The 23,557-nt window shown below is 39.7% G+C and overlaps 1 protein-coding gene across 1 annotated transcript in view; it reads left to right on the plus strand.

Moving 5' to 3' along the window:
• Window positions 1-23,557, plus strand: part of LOC306883957 (dystonin-like) — a 174,814-nt gene that overhangs the window by 132,790 nt on the left and 18,467 nt on the right. The window contains exons 56-82 of the mRNA XM_079439506.1: window positions 1,882-2,043; window positions 2,402-2,572; window positions 2,685-2,851; window positions 3,144-3,303; window positions 3,495-3,821; window positions 3,959-4,043; window positions 4,262-4,503; window positions 5,745-5,951; window positions 6,884-7,003; window positions 7,113-7,220; window positions 7,307-7,525; window positions 8,092-8,295; window positions 8,761-8,992; window positions 9,092-9,318; window positions 9,417-9,539; window positions 9,980-10,081; window positions 10,644-10,745; window positions 11,124-11,297; window positions 12,979-13,134; window positions 13,237-13,434; window positions 14,137-14,265; window positions 15,011-15,181; window positions 16,351-16,506; window positions 17,635-17,841; window positions 18,827-18,946; window positions 20,719-20,888; window positions 21,688-21,847. Coding sequence (XP_079295632.1) covers window positions 1,882-2,043; window positions 2,402-2,572; window positions 2,685-2,851; window positions 3,144-3,303; window positions 3,495-3,821; window positions 3,959-4,043; window positions 4,262-4,503; window positions 5,745-5,951; window positions 6,884-7,003; window positions 7,113-7,220; window positions 7,307-7,525; window positions 8,092-8,295; window positions 8,761-8,992; window positions 9,092-9,318; window positions 9,417-9,539; window positions 9,980-10,081; window positions 10,644-10,745; window positions 11,124-11,297; window positions 12,979-13,134; window positions 13,237-13,434; window positions 14,137-14,265; window positions 15,011-15,181; window positions 16,351-16,506; window positions 17,635-17,841; window positions 18,827-18,946; window positions 20,719-20,888; window positions 21,688-21,847 — 4,599 coding nt within the window. The remainder of the gene's footprint in view (window positions 1-1,881; window positions 2,044-2,401; window positions 2,573-2,684; window positions 2,852-3,143; window positions 3,304-3,494; window positions 3,822-3,958; window positions 4,044-4,261; window positions 4,504-5,744; window positions 5,952-6,883; window positions 7,004-7,112; window positions 7,221-7,306; window positions 7,526-8,091; window positions 8,296-8,760; window positions 8,993-9,091; window positions 9,319-9,416; window positions 9,540-9,979; window positions 10,082-10,643; window positions 10,746-11,123; window positions 11,298-12,978; window positions 13,135-13,236; window positions 13,435-14,136; window positions 14,266-15,010; window positions 15,182-16,350; window positions 16,507-17,634; window positions 17,842-18,826; window positions 18,947-20,718; window positions 20,889-21,687; window positions 21,848-23,557) is intronic.

Here is a 23,557-nt window from a genome sequence, read left to right on the forward strand (position 1 = left end):
ATAATGGGCAAACCTCTGAGTAGACCAGACTGTCTGCGGCAGAACCCTTCATGTGTGGGCAAAGGAGAGGAGGAGGACCTCAACATCGATGACTGTTACGTTCCCCAGAGGTCCATTTATGACACAGTGCGTCTGAATGAGCAAATCGACTCGGGCTCTAAGGGCAGCCTGGCCTCAAGGCACTTAGTCGGCACTTTACCATATAGCCATCGCACCCTGGACATGACCGCACTCTGTGGGAACGGCGTCTTGGCCTCCTCCAGTGCCTTTGAGCTCCGCAGCAGGGAGGCGGTGCGTTTGGACGAGCGGGTCGTGTTCGACGGCTTGAAGCTTAATGGCGATATTATCCGGGGTGCAGACACCACGCTGTGTAAGCCTCGGCCAGTGGGCGAAAAAAGGGAGCCAGCTCAGCACCGTCGTTCCTGGCGGACCTTCACCCCCGCAAACCTCAGCGAGTACGGCAGCTGCAGCGGAACGCTGTGCAATGACGGAACGGGCCAACACGGGTTGGGTCGAGGGGGAAGAGGAAGCAGTATGACGAACTCTCTTACTTCAGAAGGTGACTCGGGTCTGTGTAGTCCCACTGTGGAGAGAGAACAGCGAAGCACACGAGCCCAGAGGCGACCCGGGCCTGGCACAAGAAGCCTTTCTTCTACTGAGGGGGTGCACGTATCTGGGGATCTCAAACCAGGGCGTTCCCTCAGCTTCGGTCAGGAAGAGTTCCCCTTCTCCCCAATGAAAGACAGATTACCCACTCCGCTGTATTACACAGACGCATCGATGCTTGGAAGCCAACAACGTAACAATACATACAATTCAGACCTCAGTGTGGGTCAGCGCGCTGTTTCCAATAGCGATTGTCCAGATATAAATGTCAGGATGCTGGCTGAGTCAAGTAGTAAAACGCATAACTTCACAACATTCTCAGGATATGAGGAATTACCCACAGCTGAACTTCTTGAAGACACTTGTTCGCAGGATGACTGTGAGCTCCTCAGTGTTGTGGTGACAGAACCAAAGACTCTTTCCCACTGCCGGCAGAATCTAGGACAACATGTAACCAAGGATGAAAAGTGTTATGAATGCGAGCAAAGAGTTACGGACTCCAAAATGGCAGACTTAGAGGATTTCTTGCTGTTAGTTGAAAGAGAGGCGGGTTTTTCCAATGGAATAAAACACGTGGACGATGAAGACATAGAGAGTCTATTAACATCAATAGCTGAATGTTCGCAGATGGAACTTGTGGCCTTGCCTTCCACCCAGGTACCCCAAAATAGCGGGCGAAGGTTGATTGTTTGATTAGTGTTTACTGGGAGGCTGGCTAGTGCCATTCGGCCTTTATCAGATTAGGAGAAAGCTGAATTAGGTTTATCGTGATTGCTGGTCAGTGACTCAGATGTTGTGATTGTGCACAGCTGGCTGTAACCGAGTAGCAGCCTCTCACAGCAACCAGTTGACTGGCGTTAGAGTGCACATAGTGCCCATTTCAGTGGAAGAGCCTCACCTTATAAGGCTGCTGGCTACAACATATCTAGTTACCCTGCTGAAAAGACCAACAAAGCTGGCCTCTAGCATATGTTTTGGATGTTGTTCCCCTGAATAGGATTGTAGTAGGAGCTACTGTATGCTAAACACATTTATTTTGTATCTTGGTCCACTTACTGGATCTAAACAAGCCTTTTTTGTTTTTATCTGCTAATGAATTTTAAGAGAAACATCTAAGACAAATTTGATTCTTAACTGAAAACCAATACTGAGAACTAAATGAAGTGTTCTTAGTTTTGAAAGAGTGACTTTAATGATTGCTTGAATATTATGAAGATTGAATAGCTTAAATTTTTCAATGGGTTTTCAGTGTTCTCCTGTATTTATCACATACAGGTTTTCCAAAAGGACGTCATTGAGTCACTGCAGAGCCAATTGCAGGAGCTGAACTCTCTGGGCCATGCACTGATCCAAAATGCTGCCAAAGGCACCAGCACCAAAAAACTTGATCAGGATCTAGAGGAGGTCAACACCAGATGGAACACCCTCAACAAAAAAGTAAGACCCACTCTTCATCTAGTTTAAAAAACGGTTTACATTTCAGTTGAAGAGGTGCAATATCATGCATGAATCGTTTGATTTCTTTGTCCACTGCACTCTGGAATGCTCATAATTTTTTGATAACAATCATAATGTTTGCCAGTGTTGGTGAGTAACTACCAAATAGTGATGTCATTACCTTCTCAGTAGTTAAGGAACAGTCTGTAAAATAGTGTAGCGTTTCCAATATCGAAGTTTTATTACAAGAAGCGGTGTAGTGTGAGATGCTACACTAAACAAATTTGTAATTTCTAGCATTCCAAGCCATAGTTTTAAGGTAGTTTACTTAAATCTGCTGTATTTGTGATCTCCTCAGGTTGCAGAGCGATCTGCACAGCTTCATGAAGCCCTGCTACACTGTGGCAGGTTCCAGGATGCACTGGAGTCCCTTCTCAGCTGGCTCACGGACACGGAGGAGCTGGTGGCCAATCAGAAGCCTCCATCAGCAGAATTCAAAGTGGTGAAAGCACAGATACAAGAGCAGAAGGTATGATGGCTGAAATGCTTCGACTTTATCCTCAATGAGAATCAGTTCACTGATGTGAAATCTATCTTTTGGTTTTACACACTTCTGTATTGTTTCTGCTGGCTTTGTCTAGCTTCTGCAGAGACTGCTGGATGACCGGAGAGCTACGGTGGAGCTGATCAAGATGGAGGGACGGAAGGTGACCGACTTAGCTGATACTGTTGATAAGGAGAAGATCGCAAGAGAGATTGAATGCCTGGGGCAAAGGTGGGACGACCTACTCAAGAAAGCTGAGAACAGGTAAAACTTACCACAAATCTGTTGCTACATTTTGGATATGACATGCCCATTGTTGGCAAGTCAAATAGGAATAGGCTATTATCATTTTGATTGAGGAAAAAAAAAAAATAATTATGGACAAATCTTAGGTTTTAGCTCTAAATAAGAATCAGTTCTTATTTTCCAGCTCTGCTCATAAGATATCATTTGTCTTTTTCATGGGTAAAGGACTGTGTTTTAGCATATGCCGGTACAGTATAATTAAACCCAATCATGTCCAGCAATAAAACTAACTGCGATGTTCTCTTGGCAGGCAAAAGCATTTGGAGAATATTTTGGTGGTGGCACAGCAATTCCATGAGACCCTTGAGCCTTTGACGGAGTGGCTAACAGTTACCGAAAAAAAACTAGCCAACTCAGAGCCCATTGGCACCCAGACATCCAAGTTGGAGGAGCAAATTTCTCAGCATAAGGTATAGAAACGTCTGTAGCGACGGCATACTCCCATGACCATGTTTAGTTTGTTTTCCATCGTGTTTTACTTTTTTTATCCATTGCCCATTTTCCCTGCATTTGTTGTTCTTCCTTGTGTTCTCATTTGACCCATTCTTTTTCTGTTATTATGGTTTCTGCACCCTGGTCATGTGACTTCCATGGTAATCAGGCTTTAGAGGAGGAGGTTTTGGGGCGTGGTAAGATCTTGTACCAGGCCATGAGTCTGGGCCAGTCTCTACGGACGGTCAGCTGTGTGGATGACAAGGAGCTGTTGCAGGCAAAGCTCGACAACACGCACAGCAGCTATATCGAGCTGCAGGAGCATTGCCGCCAGAAGGCCGAGTTATTGCGGCAGGCCCTGGCTAATGCACAGCTCTTTGGGGAGGATGAAGTGGCCCTAATGACCTGGCTCGATGAGGTGCACGGCAAACTGAGCGAAGTCTCGATCCAAGACTACACAACGGCCGTGCTCGCTAAACAGCATGCTGAGCAGCTGGTACTTTACACGCTCCCCCTCTTAAGGCTTCCTTCCCCTGTTTTGTTCATTTAATTTCTTTGTCTTCAGTGGTGTCGTATGATTTTGTATCACTCTGTCAGAAGATGCTTGTGACTCATGTATGTTTCAATGTCCAGGCTCTTCATGAAGACATTGAGTTGAGGAAACAAAATATTGAACAGGCCATCCTTAATGGGATAGAACTGCTGAAGCAGACCACAGGTGAGATTAAAAAAACAATAACAAAAAACATAGCTAACTGATGATATATGTATAGTTGCAATTTGATTATGTAACAAATTCAATAACAATTATTTTAAGATTTTTTTAATATTTGCATAACCTGGGTCAACATTGAAAAGGTTTCCTGTTAAAAGAAATGTTGTCCATGCGCTGAAACTGTATGAATGTCTGTATTGTGTGTGTGCACTTTCATTCAGGCGATGAGGTTGTTGTCATCCAAGGTAAACTAGATGGAATAAAGACAAGGTATTCAGAGATCAACACAATGAGCAACAATGTTTCAAAGACTCTGGACAAAGCCCTGTCTCTTGCCACAAAACTGCAAAACACACACGAGCAGCTGAACTCCTGGTTGGAGAAGGTCGAGTCTGAGCTGGCCATGTTTAAAGCTCAAGAGCCGGTCGGAGAGCAGCTCACTTGCTTACAAGAGAGGCAGAAAGTAAGTGTCAGAGCTGCTGATGCTGTATTTTAACCCATAGAAAAAACAAATGACAAATGAGATCTCAAGTGTTTCTGCTAGGTATCTAAAGTATCAAACAAACAGTTTTGTAAGTCTCCCCCTCATTGTGTGTAGATTTGCCAAACCAGATTATTTGAAATCCAATTTTATAGCTCTATAAAACTGCATTTTAGGAGAAACAGCTGAGGCAAAGCTGATTTTGAATCAAACATAACTCCAATGAAGTGGTTGCAAAAACTTTTCTTCTTTGGCCGATGTTGATTAAGGTGTTACATTTCTATAACACCAAAAAGGGTGACACGTTGCATGATTTGCCGAAGCCAGAATAAAAATGGAAAAACTGAAAAAACTTGATATTTTTAATTAAGGACAACTTTTTTATGCATGTTCTCTTTATTACCTGAACATTCTTAAATATGTTAAAAAATACAGTCAGAATAGGGCTGTTTTCCAATCAAATTAAATCAGTATCAACAAAATCCATCTTTGCACTGCAGAGCTGGCACAGAAGCTGCATCTGAAGCGGTAATTAGATGTGTTCATGCAATTTGTTTCATGTAGCTCAGAGATGCCATGAATGCATCTACACTACAGTTACAATTGCATATATAATGTTACAAGATTTATATTTTTAATATAAAATATATTGAGGTGGTGGCATCAAGTTCATTCTACCATTTCATTCAAAACGGTTGATTCATTTAAGAATGAAGCAAATGACTGTCTTCACCTGATTTGTTCAAATAATGCCAAATCATTCAGGATTGAAACACCACGGTGTTGACAGGAGAAGCAGTGGCACTGCTGGGACTCTGTTTCAAAAAAAAAATTGCTGGCAGAATAGAGCAAAACAGTATATATTTACAAAATGCTTTCTAAAATGTATGTCACCTAATATGAACTTAAACATAGTCTATTTATTTAACTATTTACTCACTCACTCATGTATTATTAGTGTCTGACTGTGCTGGTTGGCCGACATGGTATTTCAAAAATGGACTGTCCGATCTAAAACCGGACAGATGGCCACCCTAATGTTGATGGCGATATAACATTGATGTTTAATAAGTAATACAGTTTAATTTTGGAAAATGATACACTGGATAAAAAATGAACAAGTTCACAGTACACTGTATTTTAAGGTGTTGTTGTTACAGTGTAATTACAAATAAGTACTGAGTTATATTATGTATAACTACTTCTTTACTTGTCACATCCAGACACTGATGAAGGAGGTTAAGGATCAGAAGCCACTGGTAGACTCTCTTAATGAAGTAAGCAGCGCTCTGCTGGAACTCGTTCCATGGCGAGCAAGAGAAGGTTTGGACAGGATGGTCACAGATGACAACGAGCGCTACAGAACGGCCAGCGATGCCATTACACAGCATGTAGACCAGACTGGAGCTGCCATCTTAAAATCCCAGCAGGTACGGTGGTTCTCAGCTGCTTGAGAAAATAACACCACCCTTCTATTAGGAAGATTCACAATGAAGTTTGTTGAAGCGCCCAAACAATGTAGTGCCTGTGATTGCTGCCAAGGCTGATTGGCCTCATTGTGGTGCTAATTCTTAGTGCTTTATAGTCATTCAAACTTAATTTATCCTCTTGTGCTGCCTTGATGGTATTTACATAAAATACTAATGGAGTGTGACCCAGATTGATTACATTTGCATCACATTAGTCTGTTTGTGCTGTGAGAAGACTTAATGAATTCATGCATAGCTGACTCGTCTAGGTTTGTTAAATAATATCTAAGGTAAAATAATATATGATACATTTGAATTATCATTATTATTATTATTAATAATAAATTTGGTTATTATAAAGAGGAACAGTATGCATTTTTGAGACTTTATGAGTCCAGTTATAATGTTAGTAAGTGTTTGTTGAACCAAAATCTTAATTTAATTTTTTCATGAACATTTTGCGCTCTTGGAATTAAACATGCTGTTTTTAGATTTACATATGCAAATTACCTGATTGGCTAATATCTTTGCTCGTAAAACAAGTAACAATCTGTATTCATTTGCCTGGATATTCAATATGTTTTGTTATGTAAATGTGCGGAATAATGTTAATGAGCTCAAAGATGTGTTAATTTCCTAATGGCATGATTTCGCAGCTTTGTTTCCATTAATTCTCTGGGTGGACTGGAGAAGAAGCTGTTCATTATGAACATTAAAATAATATGTCTACATAGTAAATCTTAGTACTCACTGTAATGGTTTATTTTAATGTAATATTAAGTTATGTATCTTAAATGAAATGACATAAATCTAAGCTGAATTGCATGAAATACTGTAAGGTGTATAGAAACGTGATATGCACAGTGCTTGAATGCTTTTTCCCTGATGTGCAGTTTGAGCAGGCAGCCACCACTGAGCTCGAGTGGCTGACGGGGGCAGAGAGGAAGCTGTCTTGTGTTGGGGATGTCAGGCTTGAGCCGGAGCAGACCACAGCTCAACTACAGGCTCAGAAGGTCAGTTGTGTGTTCATGTGGTCATCTCTAACCTGCACTGTCACAGAATCACAGAAACACACAGTATGTTATAAAGCGCACATTGCCTAAAGCACACTTTCTCCTCCAGAGCTTCTCCATGGACATTATGAGACATAAAGATGCCGTGGATGACATCGTGAAGTCCGGCGAGGCCATTATGAACAACAAAGATGAGGCAGAGAAGCAGGCATTGAGGGTAAATAAATGAAAATGTGTTAAAAAACTGAGCCTAATCTGTGTGCAGTAGAGTTTTAGGATTAAAATCACTGTGGTGTCATACAGGTGAAGCTCCAGGCGTTGTCAGAGAAATACAGTGTGGTTAGTCAGCTGAATTCGGAGCGCTGTCTGCAGCTGGAGAGAGCTCATTCTCTAGCCTGCCAGTTCTGGGAGACGTACGATGAACTCTGGCCATGGCTGCAGGAGACCAGGACTACCTTCACTCAGCTGTCCCAGCCGGCTATCGAGTACGAAGCACTTCGACAGCAACAAGAGGAGCTGAGGGTAAGACTGAAAACTCTTCATGTAAGCACCTCAATCGATCTGATTAAACCCGAAACAATCCAATCAACAGGAAGTGTAAACTCTTGAATCTGATTATTTTCTCAACCTGATTCAGCTTTGCACAGCAGTGCTGTGATGCATTTTACAAAAGCTATTGTATGTAAATATACAATATCTAGTGTGAGGTGATAAGGTAATTCTTCCAGTGTAGATGTGCTATAAGAAATTGTAGACATAGGGACACTTCTGTCATATATATATATATATATATATATATATATATAGTTGCAATTTTATTAAAGCAATATGCTGTTCGTGACTGTGAATTTACATGTAATGGTTTACGGTTTCGCCTTTCGCCGAAAATAACAGTAATGCAGTGCCTCAAATGGCTTAGTGCTTCATTAGAGTGGCTAAGAGGATAAAGTAGTATGTACATCAGTGGCCAGACAGATGCTATTTGAGATCTGCGTGATATGTTGTCGGATTGTTTTTGACCTTTAACAGTTTTTATTTATTTTATGAAAAATCCACTGCTTTTTATTCTGATGATATTAAACTTTCAGCAAATGAGGGAGCTGATAGCAGAGCACAAGCCACACATTGACAAGATGAATAAAACTGGACCTCAGCTGGTGGAGTTGAGTCCCACTGAGGGGACGCCAATCAGAGAGAAATACGAGGCCACAGACAAACTGTACAGCCAGCTTAAAGTCGACGTCAAGCACAGAGCTGCTGCCCTGGACGAGGCCATCTCCAAATCCACTCAGGTGCATTTCAGTTTTTCACTGGGGTCGTATTCTGCCTTTTTGTATCATTGATCAAACGGACTGTTCAACCCAAAAGTTTGTCATCATTTACTCACCCTCAAGTTGTTCCAAACTTGTATGATTTTTCTTTCTTCTGTTCAATACAAAAAAAGATCATTTGAAGAATGTTGGTAACCAAAGAGTTGCTGGTAGCCATTGACTTCCATAGTATTATTATGTTACCAGCAACTCTGTGGATACCAACATTCTTCAAATTGCCATCTTCTACGTTCTACACAAGAAAAAGCTTATACAACTTGAAGATCAGTAAATGATGACAATTAAAATTTTTAGCTGAACGATCCCTTTAATGTTCCTCTCTCTCACCATTAAAAGAAGAAAGCAGGCTGTTGCTGCCATACCTTCAAAACTTAGAATATAAATGACATCTTTTGTAACATTTCTGCTTGTCAATGATCTCCACAGTTCCACGATAAGATAGACCCCATGCTGGAGTCTCTGGAGCGCATCGCCGAACGCCTGCGCCAGCCTCCATCCATCTCTGTCGAGGTGGAGAAGATTCGTGAGCAGATATCAGAGAACAAAGCTGTGAATGTAGACCTGGAGAAACTTCAGCCGTCATATGAGACCCTCAAGCTGCGAGGAGAGGAGATGATCGCTCGTTCCGAAGGAGCAGACAAGGACCTTTCGGCCAAAGGTAACTGTGCTTTTGTCATCTCAGCGTATGAGATCTGGGCTTAAGTGACTATGTGGTTTTAAAGCAGTTCTTAAATGCGTTCTTCTGTTTTGTTTGAAGCTGTTAGAGATAAGCTGGACCAGATGGTGTTTCTATGGAATGACATCCAAGCTCTTCTGGAGGAAAGAGAGGCCAAGCTCCTGGATGTCATGGACTTAGCCGAGAAGTTCTGGTGTGATCACTGCGCTCTCATCGTCACCATTAAAGATACGCTTGATCTGCTGAAAGAGCAGGAGGAGCCTGGAGTCGATCCTTCAGTGGTCAAGCAACAGCAAGAGTCTGTGGAGGTCTGGAGGCTTCAGAACCAGACGTTTGATATTGATTCAGCTTCTGAATCTTGAATTTGATATAGAAACATCTTCATTATTGCTGTTTTGCTTCACAGTGCTTTAGAGAAGAGATCGACGGGCTGCAGGAGGAACTGAATGTGGTCCAGAATCTGGGGGCGGAGCTCATGACAGCGTGTGGAGAACCTGATAAACCAGTGATCAAGAAAAGTATAGATGAGGTAATGACGTCATAGGAGAATAAATGCTTCCCTCAGAAAAACATGATCATAGTTTATGCCGAAATGCTGTTCTAGTAAATTATGGTTAACATGGTACATTTTTGTAAGCATTGATTTTGCATGTTTTAAAAATGTTGGAAGCTTTTTAAATGCTTTTAATATATATATATTTATTTATTTATTTATGAAGAACCAGTCTGCACTGGTTCTTCAGTGTGAGAAATGTTCCATTCAGTTTAAAAAAGAATGAATACAATAATTATAACAAAATTAAGGCATCCTACTGAAGATAAGTTATGATGGTAATTTTGTTTGTTTGTAATTATGATTGTTAATTTTAGAGCCAGGCTGTAAGTGCTCCTGGTGTAACTGAATTGCTGGATGAGTCAGAGTTGGCGTCACACTGTATAATGTCTGACCACATCTCATACGTCCCTCAGGTGAACTCGGCTTGGGAAACCCTGAATAAGACATGGAAAGAGAGAGTAGAGACTCTAGAGGAAGCCATGCAGGCTGCGGTGCAGTTCCAGGACAGTCTCCAGGTAAATATGACACACACAGACCACTACCCTCCTGATGACTCTGACCACAGATCTGCTCGTTCAGTCATGGGAAACTTCTGGAGCTAGTATGTAGTCAGCATAGTCTGCTATCATGCTGAATGTGCTCATGAGGGAAAAAACAGTGTTAAAGGAATGATTCATGTGACGTGATTCAGTCCAGGCTGGTACCAAGAGGGTACTTGGAGACTTTGAAAGAGAGAGAGAAAAAAGTACTTTTTGTCATTTTCATAGCGTAACCAGATCAAGAACATGCCCTACTTTAATCATGCTAAGCAAATGATTCACCCTGGTAGCTGAATAAGTTTTATTTCCCATTTATTCTCATCAAGTCTTTTCTAAGGGATCTTTGTGAATATTAACCAGTTGCACTTGTTTGCCCAAAACTCCAGATTTGAGTAGAATTGGTTTAGGTGTGGTTTAGTTTTGTTCATTTTCACTGTCACCTGAGCCACATTTCTATCGGGGCTATAAGTGAAACTCGACTCGATGCAAAGTGCGGATGTTGTGCAGCCTGTGACAATAGTTTTCTCCTCCCTGACAGAACATGTTTGACTCAGTGGATATTATGGAAGGCAAACTGGATTCGATGTCGCCCGTGGGCACGGACCTGGAGACTGTGAAACAGCAGATTGAGGAGCTGAAGGTATTGATTTCCTGCTTGAGTGTGGGAGATTTTCTCATAGCCATGGCGCTTTGCTTTTTGTCAAAATCATAGTGGATCCAGATCAAAGTGTAGAGCTATTTATCTCCAGCCTCTTTTATTTCTGATTGTTTCGTGAGTACAATTGAGCTGATAGACCACACAGCAGCTGTGTTTACACGGAGCCATTCATTTGCTTCATCTTACACAGTTGGTTTAAGCTTGCACAATTGTAAATGTTTAACCATTCATGTTTTTAAATGGCTTACAGGTGAAATAACATGCTTTTAGGCATGTTGGATCATTGCATTAATCCTTGCTGTGTAAATGCAGCCATAGTGAAACAGTATTCTGATGTAACCTTTGCTGTCGTGTGTGAAGGAGTTCAAAGGTGGTGCGTACCAGCTACAGATCGAGATGGAAAGGCTGAACCATCAGGCCGGGCTGCTGCTGAAGAAGGTGGTAGAGGAAGCTGACCGCTCTCCCATTCTGGAGCCAATGAATGAGCTGAAAATGCTCTGGGACAACCTGGATAAAAAGATTATCAACAGACAGGTCAGGCACTGAGAAGGACCCATTTTGTGTCTGTAATGTGATCTATCCCAGAGTGCAACAGGGAATTCAAAAAAGTAGCAGATTCTATACACTGGGAATTGATTGGCTTGTTAAAAATTAGGTGTTACCAGAAAGAATATAAATGTGTATGAAAACAAATAGGAACAATTTCATGTCTAGGCTTTTGCATTTATTGATTAATTGTATTAAGTAATTATTTTTTTAGATAACTGCACTAATTGTTCAGTTTTCATTTATCCTAAAAAGGGAAATTTAAGCATTTAAAGAAATGTCATCAAATGCACAAGTAGTAAAGAATAAAGAGGGAGTAAATAATAAAGAATAAAAAACACACTGCTGTAAAGTACACAAAAGCCCTATTCGGACGGGACTAGTTTTACAGGGGGTCGTTAGAGAAATGTGTGTTTCACAGTGATTTTAATCCCATCCGAATCTGCCATGTCTGTGTTTTTCTCACACAACCTCTGTAATAATTCCAGAGCAAATTACCTACTGTTTTTCAGCAAACTCAGTGATGCTCTGAGAAAACTAATCCCGTCCGAATGCGATGTCTGTGTTTCCTTGTGTGTTTTGGCCAAAGTGAATTACCGTAGATGCTCTTACCATGCTCATGTTTGATAAATTTGCATCCCGGCAAATAAATAATAAAACAACAATAATAAAATCAAGAGCCAGATCACTGTTAAGACTGACTATTGTAATATCAGCGTCATGTAAAATTATTTATGTTCATTTCTGCACTCAATTACATAATGTTTTAATTACATATGTACCTTTATGAAAATTAAACACGGGTTTACTGCAAATAAATAACTAAATTAAAAGTAAAGTAACCACACATTAACGTGGTTTTGCTATACTAGCCATTTAGCTTCACCATGGTATTTGTGAGATTATGGTAATCGATCTGAATGACAATATGCAATGAAAACCCCCAGATGCCCAAAACAGCCCCTCCTACCTCTGTAATAAACATGGAGATGTTAGTCCCGTCCAAAATGGTACATGAAAATCGCAGACATCAGGTGATAAGAATCGAAACTCAAACGTAGTTTAGAAAACTAGTCCCGTCCGAATAGGTCTTTCAAAAGACTTTTGGTTTAATCAGACTGTATATTATATTATATTATACATTAATTTTCATAGCATTGAAATTAATCATATGGGCCTATTTTATTATAACACATTAAGTTTGTATTGTGACATGAACAGAACAGAATTAAATCATTAAATAACTTGACATTGAAATGCATTTGTGACCCTGGAACACAAAAGCAGTCATAAGTAGCAGGAGTATATTTGTAGCAATAGCCAACAATACATTGTATGGGTCAAAATCTGGTCCAAACTTCATTTGGACAACTTTGGATTTTTTTGTACCCTCAGATTCCAGATTTTCAAATAGTTGTATCTCAGCCAAATATTGTCCGATCCTAACAAACCATACGTCAATCATCAAAGCTTTTTTTTCAGCTTTTAGATAATGTATAAATCTGAATGACAAAAAATTTACCCTTATGACTGGTTTTGTGGTCCAGAGAAGTCCAGCCCCAAACGCACACCACTGGTTGACTCACATGTCCAGCACACAAATAACAATACTTGATTTTTCACTACACTACGCATTCATAGCATTATTGACTGTCCTGATCTCTTGTAGCACAAGCTGGAGGGAGCGCTGTTGGCTCTAGGGCAGTTCCAGCATGCTTTAGATGAACTTCTGGCTTGGCTCACTCATACCGAAGAGCTGCTTAGTGAACAGAGGAAGGCCTGCGGCGACCCCAAAGCCATTGAGATCGAGCTTGCAAAGCACCACGTACGTCACAGTGAAAACAAGCTCATAATGTGGTCACTGAGCCACAGAACCACTCAGACGTCCTGTACATCTCATGTTTTGTCATTTCTTTCCATTCCGTAGGTGTTGCAGAATGATGTGCTGGCCCATAAGACCACGGTGGAGGCGGTGAATAAGGCCGGCAGTGACCTCATTGATTCCAGTGCTGGAGAGGAGGCGCGAGGTCTGCAGAACAAGCTGGAGAACCTCAATCAGCGCTGGAGGACTATCCTGGAGAAGACTAAGCAGAGAAGGCAGCTTCTGGACAGTGCCCTGCTGCAGGTCAGGAGCCAACACCAGCCAGCCAGAGACCTGGCAACTCTCTGGAATCTCAGAGGCTGAGCGTTTCCTAAAATGGAGATATGATTGATGATGTTCTCAACATGAGGCCAAAAATGTCCTCTCTTAATCTTAAAGAATGTGAAGGAGAAGCAGTAAAGAGTTAGATGTCCATACACTCACTCAGAGTTTGCTTTGATGTGTGAACACTGAAAGGTTGACGGTGAATTATTTGATTACACAAATTAAGAAGTAGGAACAATTACAACCCCCCCCCCCCCCCCCCCCCAAAAAAAATTCCCCCCAATGAATTTTTGATGTATGTATAATTAATAACAAGTTGATTCAATAATAACTTTATATTTATATATAAAATATACACATAGGGCCAGTTTTACTAAACAGGGCAAATTATTATATAAATAATGATATCTTTCAAACCTTTTCAACTGCTTTTTAAAAATGGAAAAAGCACAATCATTTTATAGACCTTAAACATTTTGTTAAAAAAAAGGGAAAAACAGGGAGCAGGGAAGTACTTAGCTGTTTATTGACTATGCTAACTCATTATGAATCCAGACAGCATTGTTCTCAGATTTTCTACAAACTTGCCATTTTTAGGACTAATAATCTGCTCATTACTCAAGCCTCTCACCCCTCCGGCGGGCGGTAATGAATGTGTGACTCTGGCGGATCTGTTTTCAGGCTCAAGGTTTCCATGGTGAGATTGAAGACATGCAGCAGTGGCTGAAAGACACAGAGCGTCAGCTGTTAGCATCAAAGGCCCTCGGAGGCTTACCAGACACGGCCCGAGAGCAGCTTAACACCCATCTGGTATGTGTTTAATACCACCGATGGCCAGCTTGTAACAACTAACAAACACAATATTTATTTTACATCTCAGCGTTTGTAATTAAAAGATTTATGCATTTATAATTGAGAACAGTTTTGTTTTATATGAGCATTTTATTAAAGAATGTTAATCACCCAATATTGAATAATTTGTCATCATGTACTCACCCTCGAGACGATTCAAACCCATATGACTTTCTTCCCTCCTTAATACGACATGAAAAATCTCCAAGCGCATCTTTTCATGCAAAATATAAGCATAGTGATCAGAATCAGAATCAAGCTCCAGAAAAAGCACTATATAGAAATATAGAGCGTGAGTTTTATAAACTACATACACTATTCTTTTTGGAGCCTGACAGAGCCTGGTCTATAATTTCATTCCGTGGAAAAGAGCAGCTTGGATATTCTGCAAAATCTCATTTTGTGTTCCATAGGAGGAAAAAAGTCTTACAGGTTTAGAGTGATATGAGGCTGATTGAACAGTGACAAAAGTTTCATTTTTGGATGAAAAACACAACACTAGTCAGATTTTGGCTTTATCTAATTGTATGGATGTGCAATCGAAAAAAAAAAAAAAGTCCCAATTTTCATGAAACATTTGATTGACTTTTCACACTTTCTGATTTCTGCTGATCTATAAAGAAAATATTTACACTCAAACTCTTTGAATAGTCAACATATGTCAGGTTGTCAGTGACCGTGATGTCTCTCTGTGTGTTTTTAGGAGCTCTGCAGTACACTGGAAGCCAAGGAGGAAATATACAAGCAGCTTCTTGACCGAGGGCAGCAGATTTTGGCCATGACCCCTGAGGGTCAAGACAGCACCACCGAACTGGACCTGCGCAGCCTGCAGGAGAAGTGGGAATGTGTTCAGGCCAAAGTGACAGAGAGGAAGGTGAGTCTGATGTAGAGTTCTCTGTGTTCTTCCTGTCAGTTTGACTCATTCTCATCATCACTGGGCTGTTGGTTTGGATCTCAGAGTTCAAGTCCTGATTATGTTCATGTAGCTGTGCTATCAGATCTGTCAGCTGTTGTGCTTTGATGCGGTCAGATGAATGATTCATTTTCGCTCGAGCACAAGCCCAAAGTGAGTTATAAATCACTACAGAACAAAGTAGAGTTGTCTGCGGTCTCCAAAAAGTTGCTGAAGTGGAGTAAACCACTAGTTCAACCGAAAGAAAAACTACTTCTGTCGTCATTGACCACCTTTATCGTCGTTCCAACTCTGTGATTTGTTTTTTCTTCTGTGCCACTCAAAAGGAGAACATTTTAAGAAGAACACACTTCTCTTTTCCATACAATGATGGTGGTATAGAATGGACCAAAACACCATAAAAGCACACTGAAAATAAAGTGAATTAATTATAAACGTTCAAAAATAGCATATATTCAGTGAAGAAAAAGTCCAAATCAGATCTGTCTGTTGTCAGAGTAATGTATATTTGATTTAGGTCATTTTGCTGTGTTGAGTCTGGAGCTTGGCAAAGACGTTTGTTTACAACAGGAATTTGACCACACAAGCTGTTGTCAGAACCTCGTCTGATCTCAAGTCAAGTCATCCTTTAACATCTGCAGCTTTTATATACCTCCTCACATGTGATGCTAAGCAGACATCTCATTACATGCGGTGAGGCACATGCTGCTGGATGAGCTCATTGAGTGATTGTGATCCAGCGGTGCAAGGGAAGTTCCTGTGTCTCATATCCTCCTCTGCCTATCAGTGACATGAGGAAAATGCTCCAAAATAACAAAGATATCATCATATTTCGCAAAATAACAACAAAGTGTCTTGCCTTGTCTTGTTACTAACTAGCCTAAGGATTGATTTCAAACTCATTTCTCTAACATTCCTCCATCCCCATCTTCCTTTGTCAAACTACTTTATTCTCTACAATAAGACAAACAGCTTGTTTTAGGTAGTCCCACCCCAAGCATGTTTACATGTCAGGCCGCTCAACCAAACATGCTACGAAAGTACACTCTTCAGGAAGTCATCCTGCCAATGACTTACAGTTGTCCCTGTACATGAATCTGAGATGAAAGGATGTGTTTGATTGGCTATAGGTGAAACTGGAGGAGGCCCTGGCGATGGCCACAGACTTCCATAACTCACTGCAGGATTTCATTAACTGGCTGACCCAGGCCGAACAGACCCTCACTATGGGCTCGCCTGCCTCCCTCATCCTGGAGACCATCATGTTCCAGATAGATGAGCATAAGGTCAGTGCTCTTTGACATGATATGCAACATAAGTCTAACAAAAACTTTCATGCAGCGAACCCGGCCTACTGCTGAAACTCAGCATGAAATGAAAATTCACGCCATCTATTTTTTTTTAAATGCATGTTATAGATCTTATTGTGAACAGTTCATCGATGCATGTGTTTTGCATGACAATTGCAGCAACTTATGTAATAACAGATAGTTTAGTAATAACTACACATAAGTATATTATTAATGTAATAAAATGTTCATGATGTAATACTTTTCTTAAAATGTAATGCAATCCTAAACTAATAATGTAGTAAAAGTTTTCACATTATAAGCAATCTATTACATTATAAAGTCACTAAAACATTGCCATATTGTTATAATTGTAATAGTTTTTTTTTTAAGTAAATAAAATGCACCAGATATAAATATTCATGCAATTATTATTCTTGTTGAATATCGCATTACTTCTTATAAATACATAAGCATATGAAATATATTTAATTTGACAACAAAAAGTATACATACTGTTGTATGGTAAAGAGTGTACAACACCAACACTGTGTACAAAGAATAGCTTATTTTGTAAAAACAAAACAAAATCTTCAGAATTATTATAGAAAAAGAAAAAAAATCTCTTTTTAAAAAATGTAGCTTTAAAACAATAATGCTAATGTTATATTGTTGCAATAATTTTAATATTATTAAATGTTTTATATTGAAAGATACTTAGATATACTGCATGTTTTTACTATGATAATAACAGTAAATTATGCATAATTACATGCAATAACCCTAAACCAAAGCCAAATCCTAACCTTGTGGTAAGATCATGTTATTACTTAATAGTACTCGGTACTTAGGACTTCATAAAATACATTGTTACTGACAATAATTATATTATAACATCGTTTCTACTTTACACTATGTGCTTATTTTACCTTATCAACTGTGATTATATTGTAAGTTGCTACAGTGTGATCATAATGTAATACATTTTTCATACAATATGTGAAAAATCATCTGCTGCTTCTTGCATTTCAATGTGACTATAAATGAGCCATATTGTTGCAGTTGAAAGAAACAGTGTTTTTCCATAATTATTTATTTTCTAAAATGGATCTGCTGGATTTGCAGGTGTTTGTGACTGAGGTGAACTCACATCGGGATGAGATCATCGAGCTGGATAAGACAGGAACACACCTCAAGTACTTCAGTCAGAAACAGGATGTGGTGTTGATCAAGAACCTCCTGCTGAGCGTTCAAGGCCGCTGGGAGAAGGTCGTGCAGCGGTCAGTGGAGAGAGGACGCCTGCTGGACGATGCCAGGAAACGTGCCAAACAGGTGGGAAAAATCCCGTGGGACAAAACTCATTTAAAAGCCATGCTTTTTTAATCACACATCCTGGCTAGATATAGTCACTGTAGGAATGATTGAATCACAGAGAACTTAATTGGACTTATTTTGCCACTGATCAACTTAACGAGACTCTTTAATGTCAAAGTGAATTTACAATGCGGAAGATTTAAATTTTTTCTTGACATCATTGACTTTCTGTTAAGGGTCTACAGATGAAAAATAGCCTTTCGGCTAATTTCTGGCACATTTAGAGTAATTTTCATAAATGTGCATTGCCCCTGTAAACAGATAAACTTAAGTCATAGTATAAGAGGATATGAAGATCACTCATGCGCAGTCTTGCACACTGTGGGGATTCTTCTTGACCACGAACGGGTCTGAATAAGGGGTATAGGATAAAATAAATCCCTGTATTTTCCCTGCAAGACAAGACACAAGATTTGTTATTCCCATGCATAAAGCCAGAGCTTCACAGGAATGGCTTAAAACAACAATGCTGATGTCCTGGAGTAGCCAAGTCAAAGTCCAGATCTCAGTCCAATTGAAAATTTATGAGGGAACTTGAAAAATGCTGTCCACTCACAGGCTCCACGCAGCCAGACTGAGCTGGAGCTGCAAAGAAGAATGAGAAACACTGCCGTGGCCAGATGTGCAGATCTGATAATAAAGACCTACAGTATCAACACAGACTCCTTTGGAATCGCTTTCAAAGGCGCATCTAATAAATACTGACCTGAGAGGTTTAATATGTATGCAAACAATTATTTATTCATAACTGTAATCGATTTTTGAGCAAAGTCGTTGGACATTAAAGAATATTTTGTTGTTCAGTGTGAAAAAAGCCAAATTAAATTATCTGTGGTTCAGTGATGTAAAACACTGTTTGGTTCTGATCTAAGGTGAAAAAAAGAAAATGCTATAATACACAGCATGCTACACAAATGGATTCTCATGCTCTTGTCTTCTGCAGTTCCATGAGTCCTGGAACAAACTGATGGAGTCGCTGGAGGAGTCCGAGAGAGCGCTGGACACTGAGCTGGAGATCGCTAATGATCTGGACAAGATCAAGACGCAGTTAACCCAGCACAAGGTGAGCGACAGCAGTCCATTCCTCTGTCCAACACATATCTGCTATTTAGAGGCATTCTCAGTGATCCGATCACAAGTGATCAGCCGAGACACATGACCATTTCCACCTGGTGCCAGGTGCGTAAACTAGGCTAAGAGCTCGGCCAAGTAGCAGTTAATCAAGGGGTAATAAGTATTACTTTTTGGATTAAATCAGACCAGCTAACTTTTTACGTAACTGATTTATAAAGCTATGATGAAGAAAAAAACAAAAGCAAGACGACTAACTTGTAATATTAGTCTGAAGCAGTTTTAAAATGGTAATAAAATGCAATCCAAATACCTCCCCTGTGACCGCTTGTGTTCGGATTTCATCAAGACGATCCTCTCTTATTTTTACACACTCTTCATCACTTTAATGGAAATGAAAATCGAACAAACAAACCCATGTTACGCAGCTCATGAGTTAGAGGGAATGGAAGCAAACAAAAAGGGTAAGGAGTGCGGCTGTAATTTTGTAAAATGCTTGTTGTGCTGTGCTTTCAAATCCTAGAATAATCACGTGTTAGAGGAATAGGCTTCGTTTCACCACGCTCACATTCAGGACAGATGAGCATTTCAACTACACAATACACTGAACAGTTTACTCGTTTGCACCTATATTTGGTGCTGACCACTTGTGATCCGGTCACAAAAAATGGATTTAAACGGGGTCATACAGACTTCCTGTTCACATCATTAGCACCTATGTTTTTATCCCCCATCTGTGTAAGAGGAACATCTGACGCGCTGCTGAATGCACAGCGAGAATCACAATACCAGGTGTTTCTTCACTCACGGCTATTGTGTTTTTCGCTGACTGTGGGTCAGAAGTGTCATCCTGTTAAACTCCTGTATAATTAATTCCCCCACTTTTTGGGAGATGTTTTTTTTATCATTTAAAAAGCTTTACATTAGTGCTGTCAAACGATTAATCACGATTAATCACATCCAAAATAAAAGTTTTTGGTTACGTAATATATGTATATATACTGTGTATATTTATTATGTATATATAAATACACACATACAGCATATATTTTGAAAATATTTCCATGTATATATTTATATTCACATGATATTCTAAATATTTTAAATCTATAAACTTAAAACAAAATATATATATATACATGCATGTGTGTGTATTTATATATACATAATACATATATACAGTAAACACACATATATTATGTAAACAAAAACTTATTTTGGATGCAATTAATTGCTATTTATTGTATGACAGCACTAGTTTACATTTTGTTACACTTGATGCGACATCTAAAGTCTGTCTACACTGAACGCATCAAAGCAACTGCTGCAAATCATTCGAATTTTGTGTCAGTACGTCATAAATAATGGTGTGGACACAGGGTTAGAAGTTTAAAGAGGCCATGATTTCAGACCACACAATGCCAAAAAAATGAAATAGACTGAGATGTTAGAGGTTTTTCATTTGCAATTCTTTAAAACTGAAGTCACAGATGATGTGCAGCATCAGTGGTTTTAAAACGGGATACGAGTGGGCGGCACTCAGAGCAGAGGATTGTGTGATCCTGATCCTAGTGCTGCGTGGTGGTATGTAATTAACAGCTCAGCAGTGCTTCAGATGTTCTGATGAGTCAGTCACAAATACAAATGGCAGGATTTGACATCGGGCTTCCTGTAAGGCCTCACAGGATGGCTTGCGGGACATGTGCCCTTGAGCTCCTTTCGAATGACCCTTCGCCTCTGTTTGTCTTGTGTGGGGGACTGTAGGAGTTCCAGAAAGCTCTGGGCAGCAAGCATTCGGTGTATGACACCACCAGTCGCACGGGCCGAGCTCTGAAGGACAAAACCTCCTTGAAAGATGACAACCAGAAACTGGACCACATGCTCAGTGAGCTCAGGGACAAATGGGACACAGTCTGCGGCAAATCTGTGGAGAGGTACATGCGCATTTGGGTGGATTTCAAGAAAACACATATCCCTTTCCCCTAATAAAAAAAAGTGTATATTTTGCATACCAAATTTAATTACGTGTATTCTAGAATTGGACTTTTTATGACGATTTATGCACATTTGCACCCAAACTCTTTATTACTGCAGTGTTCACAGATGTTTTGTTTTACTTTTAGTATTGCCATTATTCTCAAAAGTGATTCTCTTTACAGTAATAAAACATTAATTTAAATCATTGTGAATTAAAGGCGGCAAAACATAAATGCACAAAAAGCTGAGGTGATTAAAAATCCCTAAAATATGTATTTTCTGGGAACATTTTACAGTAAGGTCCTATTGGTAAATGTTAGTTAATGCATCAGCTAGCAATGAGCAATACATTTGTTGCGATATTTATTTGTTAATATTAGCTCATAAAAATACAACTGTTCATTATTAATTCATGTTAGCTCAGATCCATTAAATGATATTAACAGATACAACTTTTGATTTGAATGTATTAGTAAATGTTGAAATGAACTGACAAATTAAACATGCTTTAGAAGCATTTTTATTGTCCATGTTAACTAATGTAGTTAACTAATGCTAACAAATGAAACCTTATTGTAAAGTGTTACCCATTTTCCTTTATGCATTCATATGAATTCAAACCTAAAATATTAATGTTGAGTAAACAATATTTAATATCTGTGTTATTTGCCAACTAACTGTATGATTGATGGTCAGACAAAATGATATGCTGTCATAACTGTGCATTTGACATCATATGGGCTATATTTTCTACAGGCAGAATAAGTTGGAGGAGGCTCTGCTGTTCTCAGGTCAGTTCACAGATGCACTGCAGGCTCTCATCGATTGGCTCTATAAAGTGGAACCACAGCTAGCTGAAGACCAGCCCGTGCATGGAGACATAGATCTCGTCCTGAACCTCATCGACAGCCATAAGGTACCCGTATGAGTTTGACTGATTTACACAACCTGCTTCTTCATTACTGAACTGTAGCACGAATGAATGAGAATGACATTGATACAGATAACTAAACTAACGATACAATATCATGAAAAAGCTATCACAATATATTACATGATTTTTTTGGCACAGCCCTAGACATTTTTAATATTCGCTTATAATTTTTGTCCATCCATTGAAAGTCTAGGTAAAAAAAAAAAGACAATGTAAAAGTAATGCATGTAAATTGAATGGTGTAATCCGAGTCATCTGTACAGACACGGTTTGCTTTACATGACAGATTTCATTCAGGCTTTTATTCACATATGCACATACATACAGCACATGAAGTACTGTACTGTACTCAAACTCAAAGAAAGGGAAAGGGGAAGTGGTGTGTGGCATTCCATACTCAGAATTTGTGCTCTGCATTTAACCCATCCAAGTGTACACACAGTAGTGCACGTACACCCAGAGCAGTGGGCAGCCAATGCTGTGGCGCCCGGGGAGCAGTTGGGGGTTTGGTGCCTTGCTCAAGGGTCTCACCTCAGTCATGGTATTGAGGGTGACCTACAATCCCACCTACAGTCCCTGCCGGAGCTGAGACTCGAACCCACGACCTTTGGGTTACAAGTCCGACTCTCTATCCATGATGAAGAAAGTGTACCCTAGGTGGTGCACATGCTCATGACTCAAAAGAGCAATTGCACATGATGGGACGTCCAGTCTCCCCCATGCCATGCTCTGATCTGATCTCAGTGCTGCTGCTGTGTGCATGTGCATTTTTCAAGCCTTGAGCAGCTTTCTTAAAATATTCATCCCTGTGATTTTAACTTCTTAGTTCTGTTCTTGGAGTTTATGGCAGGAATATAATTATGCTGTTGTATCATCAGTGGGAGTGTAATATGATTTGAATTAGAAATGACAGGAGAGCTGGCAAGCCCAAACTCAAACACATCTCCAGAGTGGACATCAGAACACACTCGAGCTGATGAGCTAAGTGATGAGCTCATTCATGTTCAGAAATGAGAACCTAAGAAAAAGGTCACCAGCAATCTTCTGACTATGTTTGGTACTGTTTACACTTGATTTCTATGGATGCAATCTATAACTGGGTGATTTAGCTCAAAGAAATGCCAGTTTTTTTACAACATTCTATAAATATCTCAACATTGATGTAGTCGCAAGACACGGAAGGATCGCCTAATGTGATTCATATTTCATACACCACATAATCAAAGTCACAGAGCCAGCAAAATCTCTTTTTTTTCTTGTAATGACCAATGCTGATGGAAAGTCATAGGCTACATAATTAAAACTTGGTGATGACATGACTGCTGTTACGAGCAAATGTGGAAATAATAACGTTAGGAGTGTGATTGATAGCAGTGGACAAGTACCTCCTAATTGGTCCCTAATGTGATGACATCAGAGGTGGACACGGGCTCTGGCACTGTACAACCTCACAAAATATGCATGGAATGTTGATGACAAAAATAATTCATTAGGTGCTAAAAATAGTTGTAATAAAACTGCTGTCTTGAAATCTAATTACAAATTGACTATATAACCCAACATGTATCCATGCTATATACATTTAATGATTATTAATGCCTCACATGAGCATTAGGAGTTCTGTTTTTAGAAAGCATATGTATGATGATGTTGTTGCCTGTGCAGATCATTCCAAATCACTCATTTATGAGG

The sequence above is a fragment of the Barbus barbus genome (genome assembly GCF_936440315.1).
Source record: "Barbus barbus genome assembly, chromosome: 18".
In the NCBI taxonomy this organism is placed as follows: Eukaryota; Metazoa; Chordata; class Actinopteri; order Cypriniformes; family Cyprinidae; genus Barbus; species Barbus barbus.